Source organism: Nelumbo lutea, chromosome 3 (assembly GCF_056320005.1).
Source record: "Nelumbo lutea isolate HS-2025 chromosome 3, American lotus-T2T, whole genome shotgun sequence".
NCBI lineage: Eukaryota > Viridiplantae > Streptophyta > Magnoliopsida > Proteales > Nelumbonaceae > Nelumbo > Nelumbo lutea.
In genome coordinates this window covers 5,402,483-5,425,965 of record NC_142686.1, presented here as the reverse complement: position 1 = coordinate 5,425,965, position 23,483 = coordinate 5,402,483, and the positions used below count along the sequence as shown (strand labels likewise).

The window sequence follows — 23,483 nt, the reverse complement described above, 5'->3', positions numbered from 1 at the left end:
TATATATATTTATATTTATAAATATATAATATACATTGGATCGGATAGGGGTGATCTGAACCCGATCTGATCTGAACAGGGGTGATCCAGATTCGACCAAATAGGATCGGATCTTGGACCGGATCATGATCCGATCCATTTGCACCCCTATGCACAAATGTTGTGATTGAAGGTGATCCCAAGGTAGTCACAAGCTGGCTGAAGAATAATCAGGAGGAAACTTGTTTTTATAACCATATAGTCAAGGAGATAAGAAACATGATGAGGCAGATAAAAACTAGCATCAGTTGGGTACCCTGGGCTTCAAATGGTTTAGCTGATGGGTTACCAAAATAGGGGGTAACAAGAGAATATGTTCTGGGGTTCGTTAATTGAGGATCTCTTGTATCTTTAAATCTTGAGGTTGCTAGCTGAGGCTATCCACCTACCTAAATGCTTGTACTCATTCTCAGTATTAATAAAATCTATGCCTGTTGCTGATCAATACAACAAAAAGAAAAGAAAAGAAAGAAGAAAAAACATTGACCACTTTTTACTCATCAATGAATGACATTATTAGAGGCTGGCAACACGTCACATATCCCCCCACCCCCACCCCCTGGCAAACAATACCAAGTTGAATTTTGATGGGTATGATATGGGAAACCCAGGGAAATCAGGCATTGGAGGAGTATTTAGACATCATGTTGGCAAAATAGCAGCACCATATTCAGGCCCTGTAGAGCATGGTAACTCAATAAAGAAGAGCCGTTACTTGTACCCCAAGATCTAAGAGTTGCATAGGATCTCAACTATAACCAATTGTTTGTAGAGGGGGATCCAAAGGTAACCATTACAGGCTGGCTTAAGAACAACAGTGGGGCCCTGGAAAAATATATATCAAGACATCTAACTAAAGAGATAGGATCTAGTTTCACCTAGTTTCAAAGATCACATAATAGCACCAACTGCATTGTAGATGCATTGGCTAATCTAAACAAGGTGTCACCAGAACACAATTGTTTAGAGGGACCATTCCTATGGAGAATGATTAGTAATTTAATTAGATGGAAAGATCCATGGGTTAGGCAGCAATACAAGCCTAAAAAGTGCAATGACTGAAATACTTCATGTAAATAGCAGACATTTTTTTATAAATTAACAAAGAAAGTTATTGTCACCAATAATAAATAAATAAATAAATAACATGTTGGTAAGTTAGATGAGGTATTGTTTCTAGAGTTATGCAACTTTGTTCCTGGCAATCCAAAATTCCAGAAACCAAAGTCATCTTTAATTTTTTCTCTAAATGATCGTACACAAAGAATGTCATTGCAATACTCTGGCTCTCAGGAAAAAAAGCTCTGATTGTTCTGCACTTATAAGAGTTGAATAGTAATTGAGAGAATGAAAAAGAATCCCTTATCTATCATTTAACATCTCTGCAGGAAAGGAATCATACCATTCCAGAGAACCAGTAGCAGGATGAAAGAGATAATTGTCCAGATTTAGACTTTACCCTAAAATATTTTTCAAATCATAGGGCGGATCCCAGACACTGCTGACACTAGAAAGATATTTAGTTCTTGGGATTAGTTACATTAAGCATCACATCACAAATGGTGTCTTGGATGCCCCTGGCCCCATGTTTGGTCTCTGAAGTCATATGAATCGAGAAGGGGCACTATTACTAGATCTCGGTGAAAGTACAACAATCATGGTATACTGGAAACAATTACAATCAAAATGAATAGACTGTTGGGCGGAGCTATTCTGATCCAAAACGAGGTTTTCAGATTATATATAGTTTTTGGACACTATCATAATCTGGAAGTTCTTAAGTTCCTTAACATTGAAGTTTCCTTTGGAGTTCTTGGAAGCCCAAATACCAGGTTTTGCTGCCTGATACAAATGGGTTCATTTAGGTACTATTGTTAGATTGAAAGATATGGTGGACATTGTGTCTGGTTGTTCTCCTTTATTGTTATGTATGAACTACAAATAATCTTAAGAGAATTGAAAGAGGCTCGCAACAGAAAGTCATGGAAGAGAAGACTATAGTTTCTGTTGACTCTACAATTGTCAATGACCACATGAACTACAAGAATCAGCCCTTGGAAGTGATATCCACTCTTGAAGAGATGGAAGATCTTGAAGAATAATTTCTGATTCGAGAGATATTGTGCTAGGCATCACTCTCCCTCTTACATCAACAAAACCAATTGGCATCAAATAGCTGCCTAAGCCCCAACTATAATTTTTTGGAACATTAAAGATATCCTTTTATTGAAAATTATTTGGGTGGTTAAGATAACAGTGAAAGAAATGCAATTTGAGCTTTACATCATCCAATGGGTGCCCTTGTAAACAAACTATTCCCATCACAAGGTACCAACTCAATTAACATCTACCTTCCTTTTTAATAAGGAATAAGCAATAGAACCACATGTATATTACCCAGGAAATGTCAAATAGAAATTAGAATGAACAAGAAGATGTAAACAAACCATCACAGGCTTACAATTCCTCAATGCAGGGCAAAGATGCACATGCTTGCCTTCCAAAAGTTCATGCGAGGATGAATGTATTCTATTAGAATGCTTATTATATCTTCATTTATACTTGACAACTTAAACATAAGATAAATATGATTCCACACAACATTAGTAAGCATGCAAATGTGTAAAAAGCAAAAACTACTGCAAATTCAGAAGAAGGATTTCCTACCTCTGGAAGAAAGTCAAGCACAAATGGTTTTCCTCTTTTTGTTATCTTCATATCTTTAACGTTACATAGTGGAGCCTGAGGAAAAACAATTGCGTTCTCCATAACAATATATTTCCCAACATTAAAGTTGAAAAAAGAAATCAGGACGATAGAATGGAAGAAGAGGAGAAATAAAACAAAATGTGCAATACTGCACTCAGGTCAATTTTACTAAGTTCCTTAAATTTGGTGTATCTCTATAGCCAATGTCACTATTATTTTCATTTATATATGAAGAACTAAATGTGTAGTTCCATGTGGAACTGGCATACTCACCGTCATAATGACTGCATCAAAATATTGCTTTTGTGAGGGGTCATCATGTTTTGCAGCAAATGAAACTGACCAATTGTCAGAGTTTTCATCATGGCTATAAGACAAAGATAGTACTTTTGACTTCAGTTTCAGATTATCTTTGCCAAGCTCTTCACATAGTGTGTCAGTGAGTCTCTGCCACAGATAAAGAGGTGAGGAACTGGAGTGGATATTAAGGCATAATTTTTCCCCCATTAAACTATTATTTTTTAAAAGAGAAAAAAACTCCTTATTGCAGGTGGAATCATTACTGAAACAAAAAAAATGTTAAGACATAACATAGATATATTATTAAACAATAAAAATGACAGATATTTTATTGATTTATTTTCTGTTTTGATCAAACAGTGACCAATATAATAAGAAAAGATTGTCACCTTATCAATATTCTTACACAACACAATATGAGATAATTCTGATTCTGAAATTCCAGCTTTCCTAGAGGTTTTTTTCTGACAAAAGGCTTAATTTGTAGATAAATATTTAATTACACAGGTGTGAGCTACAGAGGTCTTAAACCACAAATCAGTAATGTAAGATCTTCATAACCCTATGCATTTGAACAAAAACCCCTGTTTACATCTTGTCATTTAAGGGCCTCCATAGCAGTCACTTTTGTCATGCTTGCTCTCATTTCTGTAACTATGAGATGAGAATCATGAAAAAGAAAAATGAACAAGTTGGCATGGAAGACTTCCTAAATGGAACGTTCATAGATTGGAGCAACAAGAACCCTACATGTATACAAAGTCTACTAGTATATCAAGGGAAACCTTCAGGAGCAATGAATTCTGAAGCCTTATTTTCTTTTGTTTTGCTTTGTCTTATTTTCTTTTATTTTATTTTTTGGAAGAGGGGTGTTGGGAGCAGGAGGGGCTACATATGATCCGGTGCATTCCTTTTGCCATATATTCCTAAATGCGAATGCATTCTGAGTTTAGTACACATTCTTCTTCCTGACAAATGAAAAACAGATAAACATGCCTTTGATAGACAAATTCAATAGGCTCCTTGGTTGCAATAAAATGGAGGAAAGGAACCTTTTTTTAAACTGCTATTTGTGGTGTTTGTTGCATGTAAAATGGCAGTGAAAAACAATTTTTTTTAATTTTCAAAAACGCGAATACTAGTTTAGAAAATTCCAAACTGAGGTTGGCACGCTTGATTCGTATCTTGCAATTGGCATGTTACTCAAATATTCAGCACTGCTTTCCAAGTTAAGCAAAACACTAAGAAAATTAGGTAGAAATAACTTGAATAAAAGAATCAAAAAGATGTGTTCTTCTGATGTAATTCAGGAAGAAAAAGAAAAGAAGTCAACTAAGATTCGAAGAGGAGAGAGAAGAGAGAGGAGAAGAGAAAGAAGAAAAAAGGGGTTCGGTTAGATTGAATCTGCTGCCCCACTAAATAATATATATATATATATATATATATATATATATATATATATATATATATATTCATGACCTTACAAAAGGAGGAGTTACTCTAATACCCCTACTTAAAAAGCAAAAGAAAAATAAACAAGGCCCAAGCGGCCCAACTACCAAAGACTGTAACATAGATGTTAGAGTTAGCCGAATAAGGGTAGATTAGTCAACTCACCTTGGTTAAGTTATGAGTTTATGTGGCAGTCTTATTAGAGGTTCTCTGTCTCATACTTAAGTAGGGGCAGTTTAATCCTTGTACATTTAATTAGAGCCTAATCACTATTAAGAGGTCGACTGATAGGGTTTAGCTATCAGGTTCGACAGTTCTTTCATCTTCTTCTTCTCCTCTTCTTCTTCTTCTCCTTCTCTTTCTTCTTCTCCTTACTGGTTCGGACTACTGTAGCAACAGTAGAAACAATAGAGAAATAAATAATAAAATAAAGTGGGGCTGGAACCACACACACATAATAACCTAATAACTATCTCTACACACCCCCTCAAGTTGGGAGTAGATATTTGTCATTCCCAACTTGAGCAAATCTGTCTCCAACTTGATTTTTGTGACTGCTTTAGTAAAGAGATCAACTAACTGTATGTCTGAGGCAATATAAGAAAGACACACTTCTTGAGATGCAACTCGTTCTTGGATAAAATGTCTGTCCACCTCGATATACTTAGTCCTATCATGCTTTATTGGATTGTGGGCAATATTAATTGCAGCTTGAATATTGCAATACAGCATCAGAGGTTTCTCATAATCAATTTCCAACTCATCAAGCAAAGATCTCAGCCATAACACTTCTGCAACACCATTGGCCATGGACCTATATTCAGCTTCAGCACTGGAGCAAGCAACAACATTTTGTTTATTGTTTCTCTAGGAAACAGGATTTCCCCCACAAGTGCACAATACCCAGATGTAGACCTTCTGTCATCAATACATCCAGCCCAATCAGCTTCTGTATATACTTCTATTTTCATGTGACCACTATTCCTAAAGAGTATGCCTCTCCCTAGGCATCTCTTCAAGTAAGCAAGTATCCTTTCCACCACAAGAAGGTGAATGGTCCTAGGAGAATGCATGTACTAACTAACAACACTGACAGCATATGAAATATCCAGTCGAGTTAGGCAAAGATAAAGAAATTTCCCAACCAACCTTTGATACATAGCCCTGTCCTCAAGAAGTTCTCCACTTTCTACACTTATTTTATGGTTCAACTCAATGGGTGTGTCAGCAAGCTTTACTCCTAACTTCCTAATTTCTTCCAATAAGCCAAGAGCATACTTTCTTTGAGAGATAAAAATGCCATGCTTAGGTCGAGCTACCTCAATTCCCAGGAAATAGCGCAATTCCCCTAAGTCCTTCACTTCAAATTCCTTGTGAAGATGCTACTTAAGAGATTCAATCTCTTCAATATCACTTCATGTTACCACAATATCATCCGCATAGACAACAAGTAGGGTCAAGGAAGAGTTTGTCTTCTTAAAGAAGAGAGTATGATCTGACTGAGCCTATATGTAACCAAATTTTTCCAAAGCCAGTCTAAACCTATCAAACCAGGCTCTTGGAGATTGTTTCAGCCCATATAAAGCCATTTTTAGTCAACAAACTTTCTTTCCTGCTTCTATACTATAAAAACCATGGGGTAACTCCATGTACTCTTCTTGCAAATCTCCATTGAGGAATGCATTCTTGGCATCCATCTAAAATAGTGGCCATAAAAAATTTGCAGCAATAGATAGTAGGACTCTGATAGTGTTCATCTTGGCAATTGGTGCAAAAGTTTCCATATAATCTACGCCATAAGTTTGTGTGAATCGCTTTGCAACCAATCTGGCCTTATACCTCTCTACAAAACCATCGGCATTATATTTCACAGTAAACACCCATCTACATCCAATAGGTTTCTTCCTCTCAGGCTAGTCAACTAGTTCCCATGTGTTGTTCTTAACAAGAGCATCCATCTCTACTTTCATCGCTTCTTTCCAATCAGGTTATCAATAGAGTTTCTTGCACTGTTCTGGGTATAGGAATAGTAGCAATAGATATCAGGTAAGATCTATAGGATTCTGAGAGACAATCATAAAAAAGGAATTTGGAGATACAATGAGCAGTGGATGAAGTACAACAGCACTTCCCTTTACGAATTGCAATTGGGAGATCAAGGTCATCTGAAGAATGAGGCTAAGGCTCAATAGTGTTAGGCAAAGTATCTGCAACTATGGGCTCAAAAGTGGGAGTAGTGGTAGTGCCTAGATCTGGAACTGTAGAAGGTGTTGGGATTGGCCTGAACTGTTGAGGACGAAAATCAACCTGCCTCCACTACTGTCTGTGGTACACTCTCAACTCCCTACACTTCTGACAACCCTCTTCACGACACTCCCCCTCAGTACTGGGATAGGTAATGGAACTTTTGGGGCTGAAATCCTTTCCTCACTACTCTCCCCCTGAGGAGAAGCCCTATGATAGTAGGGCATATCCTCAAAAAAAAAAGTGACATCCATGGACACAAACGCCTCCCTGAAACAAGCTCATAACAGCAATGTCCCTTTTGATTTTGTACATACCCAAGGAAAATACGTTTAGCAGCTTTGGAATCAAATTTGGAGCGATGAGGTCCAAGAATTTGAACAAAACAAATACACCTAAAAGTTTTAAGGGGAATAGTGAACAGGTCCTTGTCTGGATACAAAAGGTTGAATGGTGTTTTCATGTCTACAACCCGTGAAGGAATCCTATTAATATGGTAAATTGTTGTATGGATTGCATCCCCCCAAAAGCATATGGGAACATTAGAGTTGAGCATGATGCTTCTGGCTACCTCCAAGATATGTCTATTTTTTCTCTCAGCAACCCCATTCTACTAAGGTGTACGGGGACAGGTGCTCTGATGAATAACCCCATGATCTAAGAGATATGATGCAAAGGGTTTTGCAAAGTACTCCTTGGCATTATTGGATCTGAGAATTTTGATCCTGACTTCAAATTGGGCCAGTACCATCTAATGGAAAACCTGGGTTAGAGAAGGGACCTTATCTCGAAAGTGCATAAGGTAAACCCACGAGAAACGGGTATAATCGTCAACAAATAACAAGAAGTAGTTGTACCCCCTATAGCAGGAGTATGATATGGCCCCCAAACATCTGTATGCACAATTTGAAAAGGAAGATTGCTTCTTTTCTTGCTCAAAGATAAGTTGATCTACAATGTTTGGCAAGTTCATAGCTTTCACACCTCAAACTAGACACTTAGACTGAATCAAACAAATTTGGAAACAGACTCTTCAAAGACCCAAAAGACAAATTACCTAATCGGTTATGCTAAAGCATAATCTAACTCAAAGACTGAGAGAAACAATTTCCCAACTTCACTCTGCTTCCCATGTGGATGCTCAAGCAGGTCCATTCATCTCATGGCCAATCCCAATCACATTCCTCGTTTCTAGATCCGGAAAAGCACAACAATCAAGAAAAAATGTCATTAAACAGTTTTGATTCTTAGTAATACTACCAACTGAAAACAAGTTAGCGCTAAGCTTAGGAACATGCAAAATTGAGGATAGGAAGATGGCATCAAACAGTCTAATGTCTCCCTTGCCAGAAATAGGCACAAGGGAGCCATCGGCAATAGATGCTTTGTCTCTACCAGGGGATAAACAATAGGTGGTAAACAAGGTGGATAAACTGATCATATGGTCAGAAGCACCTGAATCTATTACCTAGAAAGGTCTAGTGTTACCTGGGGCTGAAGTATGATATGTTGTAGCTCTTGTACCTATGTGAGCAAAGGCTGAAGTAGGATTAGCAAATGTAGTAGTTGAAGGCTGAGATGATGACTCAGAAATACCAGTTTTATTCTCCAATTGTGTCAAGGCAGCCCAGACAATAGCTAGGGCATCTAAGGATGTGGTCCTTGTGCTGGAAGTGGATGCATTATCTGTAATAATTGCCACATTAGCACTCCCCTTCTTGTTCCTGAGTCTCACTGGCATCAGGTGGGGATGCAACTTCCAACAAGTGTATTGGCTTCTTACAATGATCACAAAAGTGTCTCTTTTATCTTCCTTCTTCATTTCCCTTTCCTTCTCCCCTCCAACCTTAGATTTTGCTGCTACTAAGGCTGATTCTATAGGCTGAAATGACAACATAACCTTCCTCCTACTCTTTTCATTGTGAACCAATGAGTAGGCTTGAGATAGTGTCACACTCTCCCTAGTGAGAAGTTGTTGTTTTACAATGTCAAAATCTGAGTTTAGACCAGCTAGGAACTCAAACACTCTATTTGTTTCAATCAGTTTTCTATATGTTGCTACATCCCTCTGACTTTCCCACTTAATAGTTTCCAAGTGATCAATTTCATGCCAAAGGGATTTCAGAGTAGCAAAGTACACTGAGACTAGCTTCTCCCCTTGCTTGAGATTAATCACTTCACACTTCAGCTCATAAGCTCTAGCAACATTAAGAAGTTGGGAGTACGTCTCCTTCATGTTGCCCCAAATCTCTTTGGTTGTTTTTTCCCAAAGGTAGTTTCGGCTTATGTGAGGCTACATAGAGTTGCATAGCCAAGTCATCACCAAATAATTCTCTTGAACCCATTTTGGATGTGATATGTCTTCCTTGGCTGGCTTCTTTGTGTTTCCGGTCACATAACTTAATTTACCTCTACCTCCAATGGCCATCATTGTTGATTGGGCCCATTCCAAGTAATTGGTTCCACCAAACCTAACAGTGGTAATCTGAAAGGATTTTCAGTCATGCTACCAGTCCCAAAAAGTCCTTCCCCCTGTGTTTTTAACTCACTTCCAGCCTTCTCCATTGTCCATTCTATGTAGAGCACTAACAGATCAAAAAACTCCAAGAAAATAACCAAAAGGAATTTTTTTTTCTGCTGAAAAACTAAAAAATTTAGAGAAAAAACACCCAGAATTTATTCACAGCAATGAACAGTCATCAAGAACTTGGTCTCAACCGATAGTTACCTTTCTCAGAAAAAACTCTGATCGCCACCTCAGTTTGAAACCCTAATCTTGGTCGCACCTATTTCTCTGATTCTTCTTGGTTACCGGGCAATCTCCAAGAATCTTTCAATTTCTTGGGCATTCTCCAATACTCCAGCAACCTCCAAGAACCAGGTGTTGCTGCAGAAAATCCAGTTCTAAAGAATTCTTATGTAGCCGACCAGATCAAGCTCACATGAGAACCCTAGTCTTTCCTCGCCAAGCTTTGATACCAACTTGAATAAAAGAATCAAAAAGATGTGTTTTTCTGATGTAATTCAGGAAGAAAAAGAAAAGAAGTCAACTAAGATTCAAATAGAAGGAGGGAGAAGAGAGAGGAGAAGAAAGAAGAAAAGAGGGGTTTGGTTAGATTGAATCTGCCATCCCACTATATATATATATATATATATTCATGACCTTACAAAAGGAGGAGTTACTCTAATACCCCTACTTAAAAACAAATGAAAAATAAACAAGGCCCAACTACCAAAGGCTGTAACATAAAGAAATGAATAATAAAATAAAGTGTGGGGCTGGAACCACACACACACTAATAACCTAATAACTATCCCTACAAAATATGATTTGTTTTCCTATTGAATAGTGTATAGCAGCATTTAGAAAAATCACATTGTGCATTGTTCTCATCAATTTAAACTCAGTTAGTTTGAGTTTGGCCACAACAATAGAAAACCATCACACTTGGTAAGCCACATTATCCAAATCAATAGATATAGGGATGTCTACAGTATTTGAAAATCCGATTTCGAATTTCAGATTCGACATAATTGAATCAAATTCAGATAATTCAAATATCATAACCGTTCGAATTCAGATATTCTATTCATACAGTTTAAGTAATCAAACTGAATTCAGATATGACCTGATTCGATTCGATAAAGAGGCAGGGGGCTTGGGACTAGGGAATATAGATCTTAAAAATGAAGCCTTACTATGGAAGTGGCTTTAGAGATGGCCATTGGAAAGAGAAAGTTTGTGGCATAGGGTGGCCGATAGCATTCATGGCTATTCTAGTTCTGGTTGGGATGCTAGAGTATCTCACCAGGCTACCCAAACAACACCTTGGAAAGCAATACATGGCATTCTTCCCAATTTTCTTCAATTCATAAGGTATGATACTTGCTCTGGAAATTCAGCCCTCTTTTGGGAAGACATTTGGGTGAGTGAACAACCTCTCAAAGACTTGTTTCCATCCCTTTATTATATTTCCTTTTATAACAAAGAACCTATCTCTTCCTTTCTCTCCCCTTCAGTCCTCTTTGAATTGGGATTTTGGCTTCTGTAGGGGCTTGAATGAGATTGAACTTGCTTGTGTCACTGATCTTCTATCTTTATTAAACAAGTCTTTGAGAGGTATGATGCTTGCTCTGGAAATTCAGCCCTCTTTTGGGAAGACATTTGGGTGGGTGAACTACCTCTCAAAGACTTGTTTCCATCCCTTTATTATATTTCCTTTTATAACAAAGAATCTATCTCTTCCTTTCTCTCCCCTCCAGTCCTACCCTTATCTTTGAATTGGGTTTTTGGCTTCCATAGAGGCTTGAGGGAGATTGAACTTGCTTGTGTCACTGATCTTCTATGTTTATTAAGCAATGTCTGTTTGGATCCTTTGACTCCTGACAAAAGAGTTTGGGCCCTTGCTCCAAAAGGCTCCTTTACCTGTGCCTCCTTTTTCAAATCCCTCTGTACTGATACTAGCCCTGGCACTTTCCTAGTGGAAGAAGTTTGGACTAAGTCTGTTCCTCCCAAAGTTGTTATTTTTTACTAGAAGGTGTTCCTTGGGAAGATCAATACTTTGGAAAACTTGCAAAAGAAAAATCCTTTTTTTTATGTATGGACTTAGCCTGCTCCTCCTTTTTCAAATCCCTCTGTATTGATACTAGTCTTGGCTCTTTCCCAGTGAAAGAAGTTTGGACTAAGCCTGCTCCTCCCAAAGTTGTTATTTTTTGTTGGGAGGTGTTCCTTGGGAAGATCAATACTTTGGAAAACTTGCCAAAGAAAAAGCCTTTTTTATGTTTATCTCCAAACTGGTGTATAATGTGCAAAACTCATGGTGAGGACTGCTACCACTTACTGGTTTCTTATTCCTTCGTTGCAGCTCTTTGGGATTGTAATTTTTCTTTGTTTGGATGTAGATGGAACAAGCCAACAGACGTAAAGTTGTTATTTTCTCCCTCTACCTTTATTTGGCCAACAAAAAGAGGAAAAAAATATGTGAAGGTGTCTTAGAGCAGCCATTTTCTGGACCATTTGGGAAGAAAGAAATGCAAGAATCTTCCAAGACAAGGAGAGATCCCTTACAGTAGTGAAGGATTGTGTCCTAACCAGGGCTAATCATTGGCTGAAATCTTTTGACTCCTTCAGCTCCTTCTCCATTGATGACTTCCGGAGGAATTGGAATGTTATATCCCATTCCTCGATTAAGAAAAACAGATCTGTATCAGTTTGGATACCTCCTCTAGAAGGTTTTACCAAATTAAATTTTGATGGTAGTAGCCAAGGCAACCCAGGACCATCAGGCATTGGAGAGGTTTTGAGAAATGAGGATGGCAACATCATCCCTTTATTTTCAGGCCCAGTGGGAATAGGGGACTCTACAAGGGTTGAGTTATTGGCTGCAGTACAAGGAATTCAGATTGCCAACCAACTTGGAATAGAGAATCTACTAATTGAAGGGGCCTCCAAGGTGATCGTGGGTTGGCTGATGAACCCAAATTCTATTGTTTGAAATTATAGGGACCTCATAAAAAAAGTCAAAAACTTAACAAGACATATAACTCTTAGAATGGGTGGGCAAGTCAGCAAATACTTTGGCCGATTCTCTTGCTAAACAAGGGTCCTCTAGGGATGCATTATTTTGGGCAGCTATGTAACCTATTTTTATGAACCTTTGTATTGATTAGGAGAGAATGCACCTCGAGCCTCTCCAAGGGAAGCTTGTAAAGCTCTATTATGCTTGATTAATGAACATAATTCTTCAATTACCAAAAAAATATTTGAATCCAACCAATTACTTAATTATTATATATAATATATAAAATATTTAAATATTTTATATAACTTATAAATAATAAATAAATTATATAAATGACATATATTTATATACTTTATATAAATAAAATATGTATTTTATATATTTATTAATTACCTAAAATATTGAATCGATCGAATTTGAATCAAATTGAATATTCAAATATTTAATCGAATTCAAATTCGAATATTGATTTTTGATATCAGTCAAATATCGAATTGAATTCGGATATCGATTTTTCTAATCAAATTCGAATTTGATCCGTCTACACCCCTAAATAGATAGGCATGAATTAAGAATATTAAAATGATTATCAAACACCAACATATTCTGAAATCCAGGTAGTAACATATAAAAACATCAATGACTTGAAAGTGCTAAAAGCAATGTAATCCATACTCCTTACCTGCATCCCACCTTGAAATGAAAATGAGCCCCGTTGATGCTTCTTTTGCCCTGAAGAAGTTCCACTTCCACGTTTTGCTTCCTTTTTACCAGACAATTTAGATCGAATTGCACCAATAAAAATTGAACCAAACCTAACCAAAGAACAGATCAACAACAAGCAGTAATCAGAGGAATCTGAATCATATTCATCTGTACTACTACCATATAATCACAACATCTTAATGTGTGCAATATTGTAAGCTATAGTTTTAATGCCAAAGAATGCTAAGTAATTTCTGAAGAGCATGAATCAAGAACGAGAACTACCATGACCGGGACAAATTTGTAACCTGCTAGTATTATTGTTGTGTTTTGGGTCAGCAATATAGCTGTAAGTGATTTTTCGTTCTACCCCTTTAAAACTAATAGGAGGGCAGACAGTTCAATTCTTCCTTTTATTAATACAATAAGAATTCTGTTTCTGGTATACATTTATACAAAAGAAAAATAGTGTAATTAGTGGAAGACTTACTATTGTAATCTACAAATGAATTTCAAATACTGCATGAGTACTCTTGAGCAAAAGTTAAAAAGAAACTGGAAAATGCTAGTTGCATGGAACTTACTTTCTCTCTAGATTCCACAGCTCTGGGAATGCATGTCGTATCTGTTAAAAAACAACAATACGGTAATTAGAAACACCTGAAGGATATTAAGAGAGAGTACAAAATGTCTGCATCACAGTTGACGAGACCAAGAATATTAAGAGGGTTGAAAAATGTGGCATAATAAATTCCAAAAATACGATCATTTTATTTCACCCTTAACCTCATAAACACCATGTTGGATGCCATTGTTCACTGCTAGAAGTTCTGAAGAGACATTTTCATGAACATATTATCATGTTCTTTTTATCAGCATGAATGTATTATCAAGTTGTATGCTTTCTTGTAAAGATTAAGGCTGGATATAAAAGATGACAAGGCTTTACTCACAGACAACAATTCAGGATCTCCAGCACTTGTCCCCGCAACAAAAGGGTCAATAAGATAATCAACAACCTTACACAAAGAAAAAGTGATCAGAACCTCCACCCCCTTCATCTGGTGCAAATTTAAAGGGTATTAAAAGGAAAAAAGGAATGATGAGAATAGCATTGGAAATAAACAAAAATTAGTTCAAGTTGAACTTTTGTTTACCTCTTCCCCAAAATGACGCTGAAAGAATTCTCCCACACTGCTAGAAAGAAAAAAGAAAAAATAACATGTTTTCAAATCGTCTAAGCAAGAATATCTCTACTCTGACTTGAAAAATAAATAGAAGAAAGCAATGTATCATTTGTAGGTTTTTTCCTTCTCTCTCTCTCTCTCTCTCTCTCTCTCTCTCTCTCTCTCTTTTGCATTATTCAACTGAAGCAAAAAGGAAAAATTCTTTTGAAAATCAGAAAAGAAATTGGATCTATATGAATTGCTGGTCCTCTCACACCCATCTCAAGGCTACAGTAGTCGATCTAGACTACAATCAGTCTTGAATTTAAAAAAAAAATGATGAAAATTTGAAGAGAAGAAGAAAAGAAGAGAGGAAGAGAAGTACACGAAGAGAGTTTCAGAAAATGAGAGGGAAGGTTATGATTTCTGCCGATCCACTCTTAGTATTTATATAACTATTGGCTAACTGTAGAAGGGCTGAATTGCCCTTATTGCTTACATGGCAAATAGAATAAGAAATAACTAATAACTACCAACTGACATTGTCATATCTAACAGAAATATTGCTGCCATATGAACACTGTGGGGACCACATCAGTGGGGTCCACATCAGTGTTCTCTACACTCCCCCTCAAGTTGGGAATAGATATTTGTCATTCCCAACTTGCATAGGTCTGCCTCTAACTTCTTCCTTGGAACCGCCTTAGTGAGAAGATCTGCAAGCTGCATGCTGGAGGTGATATACGGAAGACGTACTTCTTGAGATGAAACCCTTTCTTTGACAAAATGTCGGTCTACTTCAATATGCTTAGTTCTGTCATGCTATACTGGATTATAAGCTATATTAATAGCAGCCTGATTATCACAATACAGCATTAAGGGCTTCTCATAAGCAATACCCAACTCCTCAAATAGTGATTTCAACCATAGGATTTCAGCCACACCATTAGCCATGGACCTGTATTCAGCTTCTGCACTAGAACGAGAAACAACACTTTGCTTCTTACTCCTCCAAGAGACCAGGTTACCTCCTACAAAAGCACAATATCCAGAGGTAGACCTTCTATCATCAACACTCACAGCCCAATCAGCATCTGTATAAACCCCTATCTTCATGTGATTACTATTCTTGAATAGTATACCTCTACGTGGGCACCTCTTCAAATATGCTAATATCCTCTCAACTACAAGTGAGTAGTCCTAGGAGAGTGCATATACTGACTGACAACGCTGACTGGATAACTGATGTCTAGTCGTGTGAGACAAAAATAGAGGAGTTTTCCAACTAACCGTTGGAACATAGCTTTATCTTCAAGTGGCTCTCCACTCTCTGCACTAGGCTTAACACCTAACTTTCTAGTTTCTTTCAACGAATCTATAACATACTATCTTTGAGAAACAAAAATCCCATGTTTAGATCTAGCTACCTCAATACCGAAGAAGTATTGTAGCTCTCCCAGATCTTTCACCTCGAATTCTTGATGGAGTTGTTTGAGAGACTCAATATCACCGTTATCATTCCCTGTCACTACAATATCATCCACATATACAGCAAGCAATGTCAAGGAAGAGTTTACTCTCTTAATGAACAATGTATGGTCTGGTTGGGCCTGTTCATAGCCGAATCTGTCAAGGGATTATCTGAATCTATCAAACCAAGCTCTGGGGGACTGTTTGAGTCCATACAAGGCTTTATTCAACCGGCAAAACTTCTTTCCTGTTTCTGCATCATAAAATCCAAGAGGCAACTGCATGTAGACTTCCTCCTGCAAGTCTCCATTGAGGAAGGCATTTTTAACATCCATCTGGAACAAGGGCCAAGAGTAATTGGTTGCAAGGGACAATAAAACCCTAATAGTAACTAGCTCTAAGTAGTCTATACCATAAGTCTGAGTAAATCCCTTTGCAACTGACCGAGCCTTATACCTTTCAATGGAACCATCAACATTATGTTTCATAATAAATACCCATCTACATACAACTAGTTTCTTCCCAACTGGTTTCTTCCCTTTAGGCTGGTCAACTAGCTCCCAAGTATTATTCTTTAGAAGAGCATCCATTTCAACCTTCATTGCATCTTTCCACTCAGAAACTGACAAGGCCTCCTACATTGTTCTAGGGATAGGAATATCAACAATAGAGGTGAGGAAAGACCTGTAAGAGGGGGGACAGGTGATCATAGGACAAGAAGTGGGAAATGTAGTGGGTTGTGGATGTGGTACAACGTCGTTTGCCTTTACGAACTGCAATGGGAAGGTCAAGGTCATCCAAAGGAGGTAAGGTTTCAACAGTGGAAGGTATCTCAATGGAACCTGGATCTGATAAAGAAACTGTAGTACCTGGATCTGGATCCGCAGAAGGAACTGGGGTTGGCCTGGACTGCTGATGACTGAAATCAACCTACCTCCACCGCCTGTGATAGACTCTCAAATCCCGGCACCTCTGACACCCCTCCCCATTACATCCCTCATCACTCAATGGAACAGGTAAAGGAACTTCTGATGAGTTAACCCCACACTCACTACTCTCCCCCTGAGGAGAAACCCTACGATAATAAGGTACATCCTTGAAGAAAGTGACATCCATAGAGGCAAATCTTCTCCCAGAAGTGGGTTCATAATAGCAATATCCCTTTTGAGTTTGTGCATAACCGAGAAAAAAGCATTTAGAGGCCTTATGATCAAATTTGGAACGATGAGGTCTAAGAATCAAAACAAAGCAAGTACAACCAAAAGTTTTAAGGGGAACAGTAAACAAGTTTTTATCAAGGTATAGGAGGGTAAATGGAGGCTTCATGTCAAGAACCCGTGAAGGAACACAGTTAATGAGATACACTGCCGTAAGAATAGCATCTCCCCAGAAACGAATAGACACATTGGATTTAAACATGATGCTTCTGGCCAGCTCCAATATGTGTCTATTCTTCCTCTCAGCAACCCCATTCTGCTATAGTGTACAAGGACAAGTACTTTGATGGATAATCCCATGGTCAAGCAAATAAGAGGCTAATTGGTTGACAAAGTATTCTTTCACATTATCAGATCTGAAGATTTTGATTTTGACCCCAAATTGGATTAAAATCATCTGATGAAAGATCCAGGTCAAAGCAGGAATCTCATCTCGAAAACACATAAGGTAAACCCAAGAAAAACGGGTATAGTCATCAACAAACAACAAGAAATATCTGTACCCCCCCCTAGCAGTGATGTGGTAAGGACCCCAAACATTGGTATGCATAATATCAAAAGGATTATTACTTCTTTTATTACTCAATGAATAAGATGTTCTACAATGCTTTGCAAGATCACAATTCTCACATCTCAAACTGGACATCTGAACAGACTCAAATAAATCAGGAAACAAACTCTTCAAAGATCGAAAAGATAAATGACCCAACCGATTATGCCAAAGCATAACGTGACTAACAGACTGAGAAACAAAAGACTTCCCATCTTCACTATCTTCCCAATGTGAACTCTCTCCAAGCAAATAGATCCCATTCGTCTCACGGTCAATCCCAATCACCTTCCTTGTCTCCAAGTCCTAAAAAACACATCGATCAGGGAAAAAGGTTATTGAACAATTCTGATGTTTTGTAAATGCTACTGACTGAAAACAAGTTAGTATTTAGCTTAGGAACATGCAGAACTGAAGATAAGGAGATGGCATTAGACAACTTGATGTCTCCCTTTCCAGAAATTAGAACAAGGGAACCATCAACACTAGACACTTTATCTCTACCAGAAGATAAGTGATAGGTAGTGAACAGTGATGGCAAGCTAGTCACTGAATGAGCAAAAGCTAATGTGGGAGTTGATGGCGGTTGAGATGTGTTAAGATGTGCCGAATAGGGGTAGTTTAGTCTTCTTCTGTTTATTAAGTAACTTGCTTATGTGGCAGTGTTATTAGAGTTCCTCTGCCCCACACTTAAGTAAGGTCATTTCTGTCTTTGTAACTATGATTAGAATCTAATAAAGATTAAGGGGGTCGACTGAATGGGTTAATCCATCAGATTTTCGACAGACCCTTCTTCTTCTTCTTCTTCTTCTTCTTCTTCTTCTTCTTCTCCTCCTCTTCCTGTTCAGACTACTGTAGCAACAGTTGAAACATGGTATCAGAGCCATGCTCCTGACCTAAGTCGATGGAGAGAACTGGTTCACCCTAGGTCAGAAACATTACAGCTTGTCTCTCTACTGTGCATAACCTTCTTCAACAAGGAAAGTGACTTCAGTAGTGAATGGTTGATTGATATTCTCAAAGGAAGGTCGTTCTCTCTTCTTCTAGTGTTGCTTATATTTCTGGGTAGAAACCCTACAAGAAGTTGTTGTACTAAGTAGAACCTAGAGAACTAGGTTCATTGTTGCCCTAGGAAGGGCTGTGTGTGCAGTAGCCGAATGGGGTAGGGCTGTTGTAAGTGGCCGAGTGGTGTAAGGTAGAATGCAGTGACCTTGCTGAACTCCTTGTGGTTGTGTAATGCCCTCTTAAGTGTGTTAAATAAGTCTGAACTGGGTGCAGCAGATTTGGTTGTGTTGTGGTGCTTGAGTGGTTGTAAGAGGTCCTCTACTTGTGATTAGTGAATGGAAAATTGATGCTTATGTGGGGCGTAAGTGTGTGAAGGCAGCAGTAGTGTGAATAAGAACAAGTGTGTGGAGTCAGTAATGGTGTTTAGAGGCTGCAATAGGTACTGAAATATCAAACTGTGAACAACATCAATCAGCTTGTAGCTGAGAAGTAAAGTTAGAGACAACTGTGAAAGAGTACAATGGCAGCAATAGGAGATGGCTACAATGATCAGAAACCTAGTGTAGTAATTTCCTCCGACTACCTAAGAGTACAAATGACCTCAATTAAGCTAAATGGGGAGAACTATGTTCCATGGGCTAAATCAGTGGAAGTTTTTCTCAAGGCAAAGAAGAAAGCAAAGCATGTTAGAGATGAGAAGCCACCGGTTGACTCTCCAGGGTTTGATGATTGGGAACAAGATGATGCTCAAATCATGACTTGGCTGTGGAATAGTATGGAACCCAAAATCAGTGCCAACTTCATGTTCCTTGATACGGCTAAGGATATATGGGAGCATGCTAAGAAGTTATATTCTGGACAAGATAACACAACAAGAGTATATCAGTTGTATCAGGAGTATTTTGATTTACAACAAGGAACCAAAACACTAGAAGAGTACTATGCCTGCATGAAGAATATAAGGAATGAACTCAATGTCTATCATCCCCTTACTCCAAATATTCAAGTTCAGCAACAGCAAAGGGAGCAGCTAGATGTTACAAAATTTTTAGTGGGGCTGAAGTCGGAATATGAACCAGTTAGAGCTCAAATATTGGGGGGCTCTACTCTTCCTACACTTGAGGAAGTATTCTCAAGACTTCGTAGAATCTCTTTGGGCCAGACAGAGAACCCCACACAGTATGATAGATCAGCACTTGTGACAGCTAGAGGTGGTGGACATAGTACAAGAGGGGGAGGTCATTCCAGAGGGGGCCGTGGCAATTCCATGATTGGTAGGGGTGGTCGTGACTCAGGGGGAGGCCGTGGCAGAGGAAAAAATAACTCTACAAGGAAGTGTACTCATTGTGGTAGGGATGGACACACAGTGAATTTCTGTTATGATCTACATGGCCCTCCCTCTAAATGGGCTAATCATGCTGTAGCATGCGAGGTTGCTAACACCTTCCACATCTACATCTACTTCTGGGAGGGAGATGGTGAGTGTTCCACGTGATGAGTATGAACGGTTCCTTCAAACTACTTCACAACATACCACTGCTACATATACCCAATCAGGTATCGCTTGCATGTCATCTAAAACTCCTTCCTGAATTATTGACTCTAGAGCCTCAGATCATATGACCGAGACTCCAGGTGTGTTCTCTTCTCTTGCTGAAACCTCCACACCACAAACTGTTACACTTGCCAATGGGTCATCATCTCCCATCTGTGGTGTTGGTAATGTTGACTTGGCTTCTGTCCCTTTATCATTTGTTTTACACTTGCCAATGGCTCCAGGTGTGTTTTATACGTACTTAAGTTTCCATTCAATTTTATACGTCCCTTTATCATTTCTTTCCTTCCACTTGTGTTTTTCAGGATCTCAAGACGGGGAAGAAGATTGGTGGGGGGCATGAAGCTGGTGGATTGTATTACCTTGACGGCGGTGGATCTTCAATTGCACTTCAGACTTCTCTCACTCCTCTACAATGGCATTGCCGACTGGGACATCCATCTCTCAAGGTCCTCAATATGTTGGTTCCATCATTGAGTCAGTTGTCAGTTTTACAATGTGAGTCATGTCAGTTTGGTAAACACCGTCGTGTGTCCTTCAGTCCAAGAGTTGAGAGTTGTATGTTGAGTCCTTTTTATTTGGTTCACTCAGATGTTTGGGGTCCGATCAAAATAGAGTCCTATAATGGGTACAAGTATTTTGTCTCCTTTATTGATGATTGTTCAAGAATGATATGGATTTACTTAATGAAAGAAAGAAGTGAATTATTTTCCATTTTTCAAAAATTCCATGCTGAAATACGCACACAATTTGGTGTTCCAATCAAAATTCTTCGTTCAGATAATGGTCATGAATACTTTCTTACTGCATTTCAGCAGTATTTAGAACAGCATGGCATTATTCATCAGACCTCGTGTGCTTTCACCCCTCAACAAAATGGGGTGGCTGAACGGAAGAATCGTCATCTTCTTGAAATTGCTCGGTCTATGCTTCACCACATGCATGTTCCTAAACGGTTTTGGAGTGATGTTGTACCCACTGCATGTTTTCTCATTAATCGGATGCCCTCTTTTATTCTTCATGGTCGGTCCCCCTTCTCCATCTTGTTTCCCACTTTATCTCCGTTTCCATTAACTCCTCGTGTCTTTGGTTGTGTGTGCTTTGTTCATAATCTGAGTCCTGGAATAGACAAGCTAGATGCACGCTCAATTAAATGTGTCTTCATTGGCTACTCTCGGACTCAAAAAGGGTACAAGTGTTATAATCCTATTGCCCGAAAGTGCTATGTCTGCCTTGATGTCACATTTTTTGAGTATGTCCCCTTCTTCTCCAGTCATGAAGCACCCTTGTCCTCACCCTTACCTCCTCCTGCTTCTACCTCATCTGCGGATCCTCTCATGGCTCCTATTGCTGAACCTTCAGATCTTGACCTACCCATTGCCTTACGGAAAGGTAAACGTAGTTCCACACTCCATCCCATTTCCAATTTTGTTTCATTATCTCGTCTTTCTGCCTCACATCGCCAGTTTGTTTCACTTTTGTCTTTTATTTCCCTACCTAACAATGTTCAAGAAGCTCTTAGTTCACCTGGATGGCGGCGGGCAATAGAGGAGGAACTTTCTGCTCTTCAACATACTCAAACGTGGGAACTTATTACTCTTCCACCTGAGAAGCATGCTGTGTGGAGCGTCTGAAGGCCAGACTTGTTGCTAAAGGTTACTCACAGGTATATGGTGTGAACTATATGGAGACATTCTCTCCGGTGGCTAAAATTGGTTCCATTCGTGTCCTAATTTCCTTGGCAGTTATTTATGATTGGCCTCTCCTTCAACTTGACATAAAGAATGCCTTCCTCCATGGTGATCTAGTGGAGGAGGTATATATGGAGCAACCACCTGGGTTTGTTGCTCATGGGGAGGGTGGTAAGGTGTGCAGGCTAAAGAAAGCAATTTATGGGTTGAAGCAATCTCCACGTGCTTGGTTTGGGAAGTTCAGCGAAGTGGTGAAGAGTTTTGGAATGAAGCAATGCCAGGTTGATCACTCAGTGTTCAGCTATGACTCAAAAGCTGGGAATATTTTATTAGTGGTCTATGTGGATGATATTGTCATCACTGATAGTGATAAATTGGGGATTGGCAAACTAAATGTATTTCTGCAAAATCATTTTCAAACAAAGGACCATGGAACATTAAACTATTTCTTGGGAATAGAGGTTGTCAGGTCAAAATAAGGTGTGAATCTGTGCCAAAGGAAATATGTCCTAGATCTATTGGAAGAAACAGGACTGCTAGGTGCAAAACCGGCTGAGACCCCTATGGAACCAAATGTTAAGTTGAGCAGTGATACAGGAGAAGTATTTGAAGATCCTGGAAGGTATAGACAACTAGTGGGAAAGCTGAACTATCTGACTATCACGAGACCCGACATCTCCTTTGCAGTCAGTGTGGTGAGCCAATTCATGCAGAACCCTCGTATTCCTCACTGGGATGCAGTCCTTAGAATTGTGAGGTATCTGAAAGGAGCTCCAAGCCGTGGGCTATGGTATAAACCAGGAGGAAAACTTGAAGTAGTTGGGTATACAGATGCAGACTGGGCAGGCTCAGTGAGTGACAGAAGATCTATTACAGGCTATTGCACATTTCTGGGAGGAAATCTTGTGACATGGAAGAGTAAAATGCAGACGGTTGTAGCCAGAAGCAATGCTAAAGCTGAATATAGGCCATGGCTCACACTACCTGTGAATTAGTGTGGCTGAGGAATCTCCTACAAGAAATTGGGTTTCACATGGATAAACCTATGAAATTGTATTGTGACAACCAAGCTGCACTACATATCTCACCCAATCCTATCTTTCATGAGAAAACAAAGCACATAGAGGTTGATTGCCACTTTGTGAGAGAGAAGGTTCTTGCCAGAGAGATAAATACAGAACATGTGGGCTCCAATGACCAGTGGGCAGATTTGTTTACAAAAGCTCTAAGCTCAAGGAAAGTGAACTATCTATGTAACAAGCTGGGATTATATAACATATTATCTCCAGCTTGAGGGGGAGTGTTAAGATGTGCCGAATAGGGGTAGTTTAGTCTTCTTTTGTTTATTAAGTAACTTGCTTATGTGGCTGTGTTATTAGAGTTACTCTGCCCCACACTTAAGTAAGGTCATTTCTGTCTTTGTAACTATGATTAGAATCTAATATAGATTAAGGGGGTCGACTGAATGGGTTAATCCATCAGATTTTCGACAGACCCTTCTTCTTTTCTTCTTCTTCTTCTTCTTCTTCTTCTTCTCCTCTTCCTGTTCGGACTACTGTAGCAACAGTCGAAACAAGATGATTGAGCTGAATTGCCAACTTCCTTTTCCAACTGAGTCGAGGCAGACCAGACAACAACTAGGGTGTCTAGAGGTATGCCTTTTGTGCCCGATGAGGAGGTACAATTAGTATTAACAGCCATATTAGAATTACCCCTTTTGTTCCTGAGTTTTGCTGGGACTAAATGAGGGTGCAGCTTCCAACAGGTGTCTTCAGTATGCTTGGGTTTCTTGCAATGTTCACATACTAGATCCTACTTGTCTTCCTTCTTTATATCCCTCTCCATATCACTCCTAGAC

At 38.8% G+C, this 23,483-nt stretch overlaps 1 protein-coding gene across 10 annotated transcripts in view; it reads right to left on the bottom strand.

Annotated features, from left to right (window-relative positions):
* HEMG2 (Flavin containing amine oxidoreductase family) overlaps positions 1-23,483 on the bottom strand; it is a 50,536-nt gene that overhangs the window by 19,124 nt on the left and 7,929 nt on the right. For 4 of the 10 annotated variants that reach the window (XM_088976913.1, XM_088976911.1, XM_088976915.1 and 1 more), the window contains 6 exons: positions 14,129-14,168; positions 13,925-13,990; positions 13,556-13,596; positions 12,949-13,081; positions 3,022-3,195; positions 2,707-2,781 (listed from right to left, as the gene is read on the bottom strand). In XM_088976913.1, the coding sequence (XP_088833039.1) occupies positions 2,707-2,781; positions 3,022-3,195; positions 12,949-13,081; positions 13,556-13,596; positions 13,925-13,990; positions 14,129-14,168 (529 nt within the window). The remainder of the gene's footprint in view (positions 1-2,706; positions 2,782-3,021; positions 3,196-12,948; positions 13,082-13,555; positions 13,597-13,924; positions 13,991-14,128; positions 14,169-23,483) is intronic. The other 6 variants (XM_088976914.1, XM_088976920.1, XM_088976912.1 and 3 more) reach the window with 3 other exon arrangements.